At 37.6% G+C, this 13,974-nt stretch overlaps 1 protein-coding gene across 1 annotated transcript in view; it reads left to right on the plus strand.

The window, feature by feature from the left end:
• CACNA2D3 (calcium voltage-gated channel auxiliary subunit alpha2delta 3) overlaps positions 1 to 13,974 on the plus strand; it is a gene marked incomplete at both ends in the record, with an annotated part of 457,978 nt that overhangs the window by 422,955 nt on the left and 21,049 nt on the right. Inside the window, 3 exons of the mRNA XM_082321351.1 lie at positions 7,182 to 7,257; positions 10,941 to 10,993; positions 12,598 to 12,653. Of these exons, the coding sequence (XP_082177477.1) occupies positions 7,182 to 7,257; positions 10,941 to 10,993; positions 12,598 to 12,653 (185 nt within the window). The remainder of the gene's footprint in view (positions 1 to 7,181; positions 7,258 to 10,940; positions 10,994 to 12,597; positions 12,654 to 13,974) is intronic.

Here is a 13,974-nt window from a genome sequence, read left to right on the forward strand (position 1 = left end):
CCATCCTTTCTTGCAATTTGCTTCTTATATGGCCTTTACTATCCAGCTCCAACAGGTGAATCATATGGCTTTGCCCTGTTTGATCGGGTCGTGCTCCTTTTTTGTTTAGTTTAGAAGCAGAAGGTTCTGCAGTGCCCGATCTTCACTGCTGACGTCCCCAGTAGCCGTGGGGACGGGGGTCCTGTCTTCTTTCGCACCGGTAAGCGCAGATATGTGCTACCGCCCCGCTGAGCCGTGCCAGCTTCCAGGCTCTCCGTCCCCAAAAGGAATGAATTAACCCCTTGTGCGTCTCTCAGCTACCGCTAATTTGGGGGGGTATGGAAGTTCTTTTTAGGATTGAGCTGGAAGCGTTAAACAAAAGGAGGTTGTCTGCTACGGACTGTATTTCTTTTCAACCTGCAGCAGGATGAAATTCAATTTTTGTGTTTGCTGTTTATTTTTTAAAGTGAACTTAAATACCTCCTTCCCTTCTCAATTTCTTTAAACTCAGTACTTCTTTTGAATAATGTGTACATATCTATGTATGTATATTTTCTTAGTTTGTGGGTTTTATATTTAGGGAGAAAAATTATATCAGTGCCTCCACAGCAACGTGACATGTTCTATGATCATTTAGCGAAATGATGTTTATCTTATACCCTGAATGTTGCGCACAGTTAAATAATTTAAATATATTTTAAATTTATTATTAAATGAATTAGGATGTGCTTATGGAAAAGTATCTGCTTCACATAACGTAGAAAAACTGAAAACTTAAAACTAAATTTTCTTGATAGTTTCCTCAACACTTTGTTTACATAAAACCAGTGAAAAAATAGATTCAACTGCTCAAAGCATGAAAATCTAAAAAAAAAAAACACATTAACATCAGAAAAATTAAGGGCTGTCGGAGCAGTGAGATCCCCAAAGAAATGAACTTAATAAATCTATAAGAGAAAATTAAATCTCTCTTGACTTCAAAACACTTTCATCCTTTCCAGTAGGAGGAAAACTAAGCAATTCTAAGACAAATATGGAAGCAGCAGCGTTTCCTCTTAATAGTTCTGTTTCCACCAGGCATCCTCTTGGCCTCTGAAGGAGCATCTGTGTGTTGGTGTTTAATCATGTCGCCAGGATACACGACTGAAATGGTGCACCCTTGAATTCCAGCTGTCCCAGATCCCACGTCTCCCTGCAATACGTTCTTGTTGCTTTGAGAGCTGCTCTTGTTTCTCGGTCTTTCTCGCCCCGTTCCTTATCTTTGCTCACACGCTGCTTAGTGCATAATGCGCCCTGTCGGTGCCCTTAGGGCACGGTACACGCCAAATCCTTCACCTGTGTTCTCCAAACGCACGCACATAAGGGCAGACTTTCATCTCTCGGTCTTGATTCGCTTTATAAGCAAAACCTACCAAGTGCTTTGCCTCCAGGTTATAGGATTATAAAAGAAATCAGAACTCTCTACTAAGCTACTTGCAAAGAGCAGAACATTCTTAAAGCCACATCATGAGAACAGTAACCAGTAGCTCACCAACAGGATACAAATTGCCACTGAGGCAGCACAGCCTCCAAATGAAGGATATTTTCCTGTTTAGTTTAGGCCACTCTTTCTTATTTAAGCATTCATTTTAATAAGATATTCTTGAATTTTTGGTGAAGCTGTTAAATGGACACTTTTATTTAAAAATTGTGTTTATTTTCTTGTGGATTTTTACAGTTGTTGATTTGACCATCTGCTAATTTGGCGATGTTTCTGAATGTAGATGTATACTTGGGAGAAGATAACTGGTAGACTGAAGGAACAATTCAAATTGGAGTTAGTGGGTTTGGTATTGGACAAATACAACTGTCATGTAGCAGTTCTTATATTATAAAAATTTTCCCTATCTTTAGTGATGATTTATTTAGTAAAAGAAAAAGTAAGCTCAAAATATACCCTATGTTTATGGCATAAATACCACAAAAAATAGTCAGGTAGATGAATAGGCCTTTTTTGTATGGGCAGGCAGAAGACATTCAAGGTAGGAAGATGAGCAGACTATTTCCAAGAATCATCATCTCTATTAGCTGTCGTGTGCACTGCAGAGCATGTCTGAGGCCTGCACCCTTAATCTTCAACTTCTAAATGAATAACATGTAATTGTACTGCCCTGAGGAACGGCATCCCATTTTCAAGAAAGAAATAGCTGTCAGAAAGGCAACAATATAGCAGACTGTCTAGTACGGGTTTACAAGTAGGTACAAAAGAACGAAATAATATCTGCCACTTCCCTCTTGCCATTACCAACAAGAAGAGCCCTGTTCTGATTTTTTTTTTTTTTTTTTTTTGCATTTACCAGATGTGCATCTGGTACCTGCGCTCTGAAAGTCCCGCACTGCTGTGTGGTGTGTTTTCTGCTCATATTTTGTCCATGTGACATCTGAAATTAATGTCTTAAAACTGAGTTTGAGTTTGGGCACAGTTAGAGTTTATATCTCTGTAAATATTACCACTAATTTAACGCGGTGTAGTAGTATATGGGAATCATTTTACCCGCTTAAGGAGAAACCCAGGCACGTGTGCTATGTAAATGAGTTGTCATTCTGAGGCTGGAAATACAGGTTGAGTTGTAGTTTTTATACGTGTTATGCTTTGGATCGCCTTGGCAATTGGGAATAGCTGAACAATAAAGGCAAAAATATGTGATGACAAGCTTGTTTTGTCAAAATGCTGTAATTTATTTTTATGCTTTTTGTTGATTTTCTTGGTGCTGAAAGGTATTAGTCTGACAGCGTCTGGGCACTAACAGTCTGTCTGTCAAGGAAGGTGGGAGAGCCAGAGCAGCAACAGTACGGGCTTTCTTACAGTGTCCTGCTGCCTCCCCACAAGGACCCTCTCTAGACTTCAGAAACCAGTGTACTCTTCGTACCATCCAGCACTGTCCCTCCTTCCCCTCTTTGCGAGAATGCCAGACAGGCTGCTACCTTGTGTCTGAGTTAATGAACATCGTTCCACCAGAAGTGAGCTGTAGTCACCATTAATTTTTATGTGGACTACTGAGTAAAGCGTAGTGTCAATAGTTAGAGCTTCCTCTATTACTGCCTTCCTAGGCTTGCTTTTTTGGAGCACTTCTTCCTTTTTTTTTTTTTTTTTTTTTTTTTTTTTAATAGACTTGACATTACTTGCATGGTAAGAAGCTTATTATTCCTACAAATTATATGAAAACCCCCAAATGTTGAACTGGTGCCAAAACGTTTGAAATTTTATGTATTTAAGATCTTTCAGCTGTACAATTGTCACAGAGGGTATTTTACGCTACCAAGTAGAAATCCATAGGTGTGCTGAAAACCTAGCTGAAAGCAAGAGAGTACATTTGTTACTATAGCCTGTGCTGCTGGTAGGTCTTAGAAGTTTAATTTTCTTGAACCAGACTCATGCTCAACTGTAAGTACATTGCAAGGTACAAGACTGGAATTTACTATATCAGCAAACGGGCAATAAAAAGATCTTCACCAAAATGTATTTGGCCCCTGAAGCTGTATGCAATGGAGGTGCACGTTTAGGTTTTGGTAAGTTATTTTCCGTTAGTTAAAGATGATTGCACATAGTCCGTGGTTGTCCTATGACTGATGTTGAAAACAACCGCTCTGTAGACGTCAGTGCCCAGGTGTGGCAATACGGGCAGTTAACAGCACGATGATGTCGGAAAGTCTCAAGCACGTTATCCGTGGCAATAGCAAAGCTCTCCTGTGAGATGCTGTAATACGTAGCATGGGCTTGGGCATCTAGATGGACTTAAAGTTAGATCGCGGGAAGCAGGCAATTATGTTTGCTAACTCTAGTTAGTTGAACAGGATACGGTTAGCTGCAAACAGTTATTTAAAACTGAAATACAATCACGTCAAAAAGGGTAATCTGGAAGCCTTTCTTGCTGCAGCAGGGAGTTAAGTCTGTCTGAGCGAGAAGAAAGCTTATTTTCTAAAATCTCAGAAAGCCATTAGCAATAAAATAACGCTCTGGAACTGACACTGGAACACCGAAGCACCACAGCATCTTAAGCCACTGTTTTGGCTACAAATACTACAGTAGCCTTTATAAGGAACAGGGCTGGAAGGCTTTTACCTTCCTATTACATTTACAAGAACAGAAACAAAACAAAACTGGATTCGAATTTGTGAATGCCTTGAAACCCATTTATACTGAGCTTTAATGCCATTCATAGTGACAGAGAGTCCGGAATTAATTCAATATGTTGCAGTGTTCAGATTTCAACGTGGTTATGGGCTTCATCCACTGGTCTTTGAAGGGTATTGCAAAATTCCTGTTTGTTTTTAGTGCAGAAGAATCAGGTCTTTTAAGATCATTTGGCAATAATGCTTTCACTGGTATATTTTGCACATCCTCTGTTCTAGTTGTTTGAATCATCTTTAGAAACTTTCAGACAGGTGTTGAACTTGCCCACTTTGAAGTTTCCTGAGATGGGAATACATTGTTCAAAAACCAGAACTCATTCCAGGCTTTTGTTAAGAAAACTGTGTCTGCCATGTACCTTTCTAAGGATTTGCTCCTTTTTTTTTTTTTAACCTGGATACACTATCTGTTTTCTAGTTTGTTCCTGAAGCAGAATCTTCACGTTGGAAACACCTTCAAATATATTTACTAAAACTAAACTCATTATAATATCATCCACAGATGATATTCAGGAATTTCCAAACAACAATTTTGCAGTGTTCACAGTGGTTTTGAGGTTGTTTATTACAATTCTTCCCCTCTGCCATCACTGTAAAGCTTAGTATTTCTTTTCCTGTTAAATGAAGTTTTTTTTAACTACATACATTTTAATATTTTGGTTTCTCTTGCTTATAATACAATCTTAGATTGTTGTGTACTCCCTACGATACAATAAGACAATCTACAAAATATGTAATCTAGCATGTCAGGGTGCAACATTATATTTCTGATTATTTGTGTGAGTACATATTTCAATCTTTTAATGACTTTTTATCTTTGAGCATTTAAAGAAACTATTACATCTATTACAACGTAATAATTACATAAGAAATGTAATACAAATGCAAATCATGAGGGGGGAAAGGCTTTTCCCAATATTTAAAATGAAGTTCAAATAACAACGGATGTTCCACGTGGCACTACGATAGTATTTGATTAACACTTCTCAGCAGAATAATAGAGTCCACAGGTTGTCCAAGCAGGTCTGGTGTATGAAATTCAAAGTGAAGGAATTGATTGTATTTTCAAACACCAAACAAACGGTCATCAAACTTCTCCTATTGAAAAACCATTTACAAAGAATAAAGATAAAACTGAATGCTATTCTGCTTGTAAGAGGAGGTATTGAATGGAGCAGGATGGGACCGTGTCATCCATACAGATTCCTTGACTACGCGGCAGAGAGCACATTACCATCTGTAAGCTGGCCCCATCTGCACTTGTCACTTGCCGCCGTCGCTAGGAGGTCCAGGTGGCCGTGCACCACGCTCCGTGGACCTAGAGGAATGAAACAGTCGAGCCAACCAAGCCTGGAAAGGCCGAGCTGTAGAGATTACATGACAGGGGCTGGATTCTGACCACGGTTAAAGGGGGGGAAATAAAGGAAAAACCAGCCAGGGAAAGTGGTGTATTACTGCATGCCGGGCAGGCAGCACAGCTTACACCATGTACCGCTCTGTTTGTCTTGGCAGATCTGTGTGCGCGGATCTGGCTGTGGGCGTGATTCTGCCAAATATGGTCAGTGTTCACCTTGCACCCATGTTTAGGTCTCTAGTTATGCGTTTGTCTACCATGTGCCTCTCTCTGCCAGTCCACAAAACAATGGCTTCCTAGCCATTTCTATTCTGAATATAAGATAAAATTACTCATGTAAGCACTATGACCACGTATTAAATGTTTAGCTGAAGCTGCGAGATCCAGTATGTTAGATATTTTGCCTGTAAGCCAAAAAGAAAATATAGGCATAATAAAGAAGCTTTTAGTGATGGTTGCTGTCACAAAACTAGATCGGAAAAATTATATACAGTTTCTACCACGATGGATTCTGACATTTTATTGGTACAGGTTGCAACGTTTCATGGCATGCAGTGCAGAATGCCTCATGGTGATGCTGAGTGCATTTCATGACCTGTTTTTGGCAGCTTCTGGGACATCCTTTCTGTAGCCGAATTTGTGTGCTCTCCTTTCCTCTTCACTTAGAAGCAAGGCACACATTGCAAAACGTTGAAGTCCCATCTCATACATCTATAAACCGTCTATGTCCAATTGTGTTCCTTTGTCCCTCTGATGATGCAAAAGTCAAATGGATATGTACAAATAATACTAGTAACTTTTATATATTTACGCTTGTTGCAACTAAAGATTCTTTACATCTGCTATAGATGTTAAATGCTTTTTATATAGATGGATATAGTTAATTAATTGTTCTATGGACAGACAGATTTAGAGAAATAATCACAATTCCATATACTATCTCTGAGTTCTGGATTTTACATTTAGATCTCTGAAGTGTATCAATGATGAGTAAAATCACAAGCAGAAAGAAATTTCCCTGTTTACTATGCATCTGAGGAGGCTTCTACCACATGTTGGTTACAGCAGGAACGTGCCGTGGAACATTTTGCCCTCTTGAAAGGAAGCAAAAGTAAACCCGTCCTGCTTCGATTGCCTGTACTGCGAATACACTGCAATGTCACCTCGCTCTTCTTTGGAAGCAACGTCATATTTTTACAAATCAGTCGTGCACTGAGAACTGTAGAAGTGTCTTTTTGCCTTTACTGGAGCTCAGGAGCAGTCTGTTGTGAGAAGCCCCTCAAATGCATAGGTTCTTTCACTTTCTGGGGCTAAATGTGCGGATCTCAGTCCAGAACCAATTGCTTAAGCATCATGTTGAATGTGTATTCTCCTCCTCCTCCTCGCATCGTTTATCATTGTGTGTTACACTGTATGTGTATCTTCCCCGGTTTCTCCCAGTTATGTTTTTGCTTTGTTCTGTAGTCTGATAAAATCCTTACAAAGTTTTCACAGTGTTTCTTGCCTTTATTCTCCTTTGTGTAACCTGTACTTTAATGATCCCTTACCCCTCTTTTCCCTGCTTCTGTTACAATTTTTATTTCCCCGTCTACTTTGTGGGCAGACTGTTCCATATCATCATTTTTATTCCACTGTGTTTTATTCTTTTAGTCAAGCAGTTTTCTGTTCTTCTCTGTAGAATTACACTTTATGACTACCAGGCCATGTGTAGAACAAACAAAGAGAGTAGCGACAGTGCCCATAGCTTACTGGACGTAAGTATAGTAAATTTTCTGAGTACCTTTCCATGCAATCATCAAAGAAAACTGTTGCAAATATCTCATGGCCATTGTAAGCCCATTATTTTGATTTGGAATGCTTACAGCTCTTGCGTTTATCCTACTGCATACGAGTAACGGTTCGTTATAAACCAATGCAAAGTGTTAAGCATTTTCAAGTTCGAGTACTTACACAACCATTTTTAATGCCACCATTTCTGAGCTTCTGTCAGAATGTTCTTTGCACCATGTGAATCCTCCTTCTTAGGATTTTGTAAAGTTGGCAATAGATTGTGCTTTGTTTGGGGGACTGGAATCACATCTGCCTTTTCCGTATGTAAACACATGCACGCATGCAGAAATGTAATTCAAATTAAAAATTGAGGTTTGGTTTTTTTTTTTTATATGGAAGGATTGGTTCATTGGCAAGGCATACAAGTCAGTGACTTTATCACTTTTTTTCTTCCTTAGTATTTAAAGAAGATGTCTTTTAAAGTGGAATTTCAATGCATTTAAACCCTTGTCTTGCAATCAGACCTGAATACAAACGCTGCCCCTCCGCAAGGCCTGATTAGAGTCAAGCTGGGTCTTGCAAGGGAAGCACTTCCTTGTTGCTAAATCGTATCTCTAGGTAATAGCCTCAAGGGTATTTTATAATCATGTATATGTTTTACTGATTACTATAATAATCTCTCAGAACTGATAAGGTGTTAGATAAAGTATAGTTTTTGCATATTAAAAAGGAACTGTTTTAACAAATATATGACAATATTAGCATGAAGAATTCTTACGTAAAGACAGCATCAAAACACTAGCAATTTTACCGGTCTGGAAGAGTTATCTGATAGTATTTTTAAATGAACAGGGATCTAGCTAGAAAAAATAAGCCTACGCATGGTTAAACTGTTGAGTAAATATCAAAGTTCTGGCAGCTTCTATGGTTCAATAATCATATGCATTTGGGGATGTTTTCATTTACATATTTACATGACTCTATGTTCTTCAAATACCTGCAAATTTGGACTTACTGCACTTACCAGTTTGGTATCCGCTAAAGCCTGAACCTGAAAAAAAGGCTATCTTGACATAATAATAAGTACCAGGCTGTGCAATGCGACTTCAGTTACCAGTGAAATAGAACGGGATGCTGTGAATCACATGTGCATGAAAACTTTTAAAATATATTACACCTCTTAGCAACAACCTTCCATGCCAAGGCTTGGGGCTGCAGCTCAGCTTGCGTAAGCACCCAGCACGTAGAGCTGAAGTATTTCTCTCTTACAAGTGGGCTTTCATCCAAGAGATTTTCACTATCCCAGTTTGTGTCTAAGCTGTGTTTATGGAGATAAAACTCTGCAACTGTTGTGGGAAACACGGAGACCTGGCGAGCATGTTCGTTCTTTATTTTTTTAAAGATAGCCAGACTCTTCTTTAAACCTCAAGTGAGTTTCTGTGATGTTGAACATGAAAGATGGGCAGAGCTTTGGTTATTTTATTATTTTCCTGTTGATTCAGTTACTTCTAATAACCATGATCGCAGAACAAATATAAGGAGAACTTGCATTAAAAACAGTTAGGGCTAGATTCCTTAAAAGGATTTTTTTCCCGTTCTTATGCCCAGTTTTGTACATATAGATCAGGTTATTAGGCAGTATTCAGTACAGTTTCTACGTTAGCAAAATGTTTGTTCACAAATGTTTATCCTTCCTTTTGAGAATTACGGTTTTACAAATACAGGAATAGATACAGGGACAAGACTGAGACTCTTTTAAAGGTTCCTATTTTAACCAGCGGAGAAGTGGAGCATAGGCGTCAAAGACTGTGTGACTGCTAAAGGATCTGTCACAACATTCTGCCACAATTGTGGAAAACGGGTGTCAGGGCTGGACCCCGCTTTCTCTCGTAGCTTTTTAGACAGTGGGACTAAAATGATTAGGGATGGACTAGATTTATAGATCGTCTGGTCCATTTCTTGACCAGTACAGGACTGCTTCTTAAAAGATATCCCGATTCTTTGTTGTTTAGCATATTTTCTTGTTTGAATTTATTCAATCCTAGATAAGTCTCCGTAGAACCACTTTGTTGCAAATGTATCCGTGCCATAGAGTCACCCAGCTCAGTTCCTTTGGCCCTCGGTGATGGTTTAGTACAGGGAGAGAATAAAACTCCGGCAGTTTTTGCTGCAGTTTTTGAAGGAACAGTCTTTGAGTGGAAAAGGCTGTCTTAGTAAAGTCACATTTCGTGAGAATGCATTTATATCACTGTAATGAAATGTTTTTCCACTAAAATTTCAAAACAAATTATTTTTCTCGTTTTCTATTCAAGTTATTGAAAATTTTTTCAGACATATTTGACTTTTTAAATTTTCTTTTACTTCTCACGTTAAAATAGTTTTATAATACATAGTATATTTTACATAAACTTGTTCATAAGTAGTAATAAATATGTTATTTTACCCTAAATAATTTGGCGTTATGAAAACAAAAGTATGCAACAAAGTTAATTTCTTGGGTGTGAAATTTCAGGTTTTCTGATTTGGAATAAAAATAAATAAGATATCCACAGGGCTGAAATTTTGTTTTCTTTTCATCTCTAGGAAAGACTTGTAGCTTTTTATCTTCTCGTATAAGACAGTCCTTAATAGGTGGAAATCTTTACTGTCTTGGGCATTAGGCATTCTGCAGGCTTGCTCTTGCAGCCTTCCGTGCCGCTGACTGGCAGGAGGTCGTTGGCCCCGTGAGGCATCAGCCCTGTGCGGGAATACTCTGCGGCCTCCGAAAACTGTAAATGGCCACTTCCTGCCGTGCAGAATGGCGCTGCTTCAGGAAGGTGCTGCTTCAGGACCGTTAAGCATGATTTTAGATTTCTGAGTAATTCTCTTAAAGTCAATATGACTTCTTACATGTGCTAAAATACTCTGTTGGTATGGAATCTAAAAAACCTGCAAAATTTTGTGCAACTAGGACGCACTAACACAAATGTGTGAGACAAGGATAGAGTCCTTTCCAAATTTCTGGAAACTGGCTTTTCTGCCTGAGATTCTTTCATTAAAGAACAATTCTCTTGATATTCTTTTCAAAAATAAAATATTCAAAATATAGTAGAAGTACTGCAAACACAGGATTTTCAAAGTATTTGCTGTATTTGTTATGATCCAGAAAAATAAGAGGGAGGAGGGAAGAATCTTAAAAACTACTTAAAGTGTTTACAACTGGGCCTTCAGTATGACACAGATAACTTCATTTAGGTGAATTCAAACTTGGGAAGCTTTTCCTAGCCTAATTAGGTGGAGGTAATGAATAGAGATTTACATTATAGAGAGGCAAGTCTGTGAATCGCAGCCTAAGAAAAGCTCATATTATCTACCAGAGCTGTTCCTCCAGCAATAGCCTGGGAAATAGGAACCCCTAGAGGTTAAATATTTAAGAATCATTTCCAAAACTTTCCTTTTCCAACTGATAATCTGTGTATATGACCAACAACACTAAAAGGAAATTTCATTACTATGTAGTTTAATATTCAATATAATATTTGGTTTTTCATAAGAAAAAGTTATTGTTCTTTTTCTCACGCTACCCATGCATTCGAATATCCATAACATTGTCTTTACATGAAGAATTCAGTTAAGATATAGTATTTGCATGTTTTGCCTTTTTATTAAATGAGTTGCTTCTCTTCAGCCTTATAATGCCTTCTTTGCTGCAGTAAAATGGATTATGACTGAGCTTGTCTTGTAAGTAAATTTTGTCAAGAACTTAATGAATATTTGTATGAATTGATGAGTATTTGTACTTTTGAATACTTAATGAATATTTGTACTTTTTGCCTTTTACATACCTTGTGCTGCTTCTATTGTATGATTTTAAATACAGTAATATTTGTTCATCTTTTGCTTTCCAATTTTGCATTGTTAAAATCTGAGAAAATTTTGGCTATATGAGTGTACAGTTGCACTTCTCACATTATTCATAGTCTTCACTTATATCTGTGTCTTTGCTTAGTAAGTCTAGCAGATTGCAACATACATAGCAAATTTATTTTTCTGGTTACTGTTATATTTTATATAAATGTCTGGCTGTTTGTAATGCTGCTCGGGTGGGCCGTTGTCAATATAGCAAACTGTTACCGTGAGTCACTGTATTGTCACTTCATGAAGTTCTGTAAGACGGACCTTTTACAGTACATGCCAGATAAGCTGTACTCTGTTTGTGGCTGATTTTTTTTTTACCTGGCCTAATTCTTCTAACATTTCGAGTTAATACATAACGAGCATTGCCTTTAAGAGAGATTGCCTAAGAAATCGCAGAGCAATATCATATGGAGAAGAGGAAGCCTTAAAATGTATCTTGTATTATTAACCTATATGCTTTATTATTGTTCTCATCAGAGAGCAGAGCTGCAGATTTAAGTGAATTTTATCTTTCTTGAAATAGAACTGTTTTTTCTTGAAGTCGTTTTGTTTTAATTGTAAATTATATGAGCTTTCATCAAAGTTTGGACTAAGAGTTAAGGAGAATTAACTGAACGGCTATTGCCAGAGGGTAGAGGTTGATCTTAAATGCAACTTTCCAAGTAAATATCAGGGAAAGAAATCATGTTGCAATGAGACTTTGATGCTAGCTATAACAGCTTCAAAAATTTCCAGAAACTTTCTGTGTTTATAAGTATTGTAGTTCCATGTCCATACGATAAACGGGATGCTGGTTTCGCATTCTTTACACTTACAATAACTGATAGACCGACCCATTTCAGTCCGTGCTTCAAAGTAAATCGTAGCACATTTTAGTGGGAAAATGCATTCTCTACACATCTAGTTAGAGTTGATTAGACACTGGTTAATCAGTCTTTTCTGCTCCTAGAAATAAATTAGGTTTATTATGTTAGTTTCAGAATTAATATAAGAAAGTGTTTTATGTGTACTCCTGTACCATAGCCAGCACAGTTATAATCCTGTGGCATTTTACTAGAGAGTCAAAATACCCTGCATAATGGAGGAGTAACGTTTAATAACGTTCAACACTGAAAACACTATATGCTGCCATGCGTTGAGAATTTTAAGGGACGCTTCAAAGAAGATCAATAATTTAAATTAGTAATAGGTAAATGTATTGTTTATTGATGGGGTTAATTTCAGAATAAATTCTCGCTGGTAAAATACAACCCAGTGAAAATATGAGAATAGGAGTAGTTGATAATCCCAGAGTTATGCTAGTAACATGAATTTCAGTTCTGCATTAGCTTTTATTTAAAATAGGATTAATGGTATCGAACTACTGCCAGTTTAGTGTTTTGAAAACATTCTGTGGGATAATATGAAAACTCTAATGATTTCTTTAGGTTCCTTGTGGAATTTAATCTATGCAGTTGGTGGCACTCTGATCTAACAGCAAAAGGTAAGTTTAATTTTTTTTTCCTGGCCATAATGACAGAAATGCCTTGATTAAATTGGATTTTTGAAATTCAGATGTGTGTAAAATGTTTTCGATTAAATAAATAGACGTCTGATAACAATAGTTTGTCTCCCATGTCAGCATCCTCTTCTTCGCTACTGTTTCCCAAAACACAAGATAACTAAGATCATCTATGAAAAACCACAAAGTGCTTGTGTGTGCTCTAGGAATACAGTACAGTACTATAATGGCAAAGTTAAAATAGCAGATAATGATTAAATACGTTTTTTTAAAATGTTTCCCTTCATTCCAGAGCAGTCTTTGTGAATAAAGCAATTACGCTAGCCTTTTTCTGCTTATACTACACTCTTTCTAGAGCTGCTGTAATATGTAGGGGGTGGTTGTGCTGAAAAATGCCATTCCAGCAAAAGTCATCAACATGGTCATCTCAATATAATTTCACATGAAAATAATTTTTAAGCCTTAAGATAGTAAATGTTATGCTTTTATTTTTAAACAAGGCTGGTTAAAACTGTATTTTGTTTTATCATTGCATTCAAAATAGACTTTTTAAAGTAATAAAATCTAGATGAATTAAAATTTAGTTTACTTAAAATAATTTTTAAAAATGTGGAGGCTTCATTTGAAATAATAATGGAATTTAAACAGTTCCCGTGGAAGTTTCTGATGTCAACTGTCTCTTACATTTCAGCAGCGTTTCTATGGCATTTCGGAAGTGTTGCTCAAAAGTAAAGGGCTCATTTACAAGAGCAGTGCTCTTCAATTGGCGGTTCCATAGGCAAATTATGCTGCATGCCATTTACTGGTATAATAATTTAAATTGCATTCTTCAGCCTCAGACTTGCAGATTTGCATAATTCCTTAGCAAAGCGGGGGATAAAATTGCTACTTTAGGCTTCAGTTTATATTTGCATTGCCTGGATACTAGGCTGTCTTTGTGCCAAGTAATAGCCTGTCTGAAGTGAAGGTCGCAGGAAAACGGAACGTACGGATGCCCTGGAATATTCCAGTATCCCCTGCAGTAATAAGATGCTGGAGCTCTTCTAGCAGAAAGATCTACCCTGGAGCAACTGGGAAGCGTGGCAGTAAATGGCAACGCACATGTCGGGCTACTGCCTAAGATGTAAATGCTGTGGAGGGAGAAGGGGAGGCTGAGATGGGTGTCTGCTGGAGATGAAGATTTGATAAGAGCCTTCTGGAAATTTAGTGTAGCCGTTCCCATACTGATGTACACTGCTTGCTGCATTGCAACCCTGAAGCCAATTCTTCTGTTACTTGAACGATGAGCCCGATGTATATCGGA

Source organism: Platalea leucorodia (assembly GCF_965183815.1).
Source record: "Platalea leucorodia genome assembly, chromosome: 9".
NCBI classification, from domain to species: domain Eukaryota; kingdom Metazoa; phylum Chordata; class Aves; order Pelecaniformes; family Threskiornithidae; genus Platalea; species Platalea leucorodia.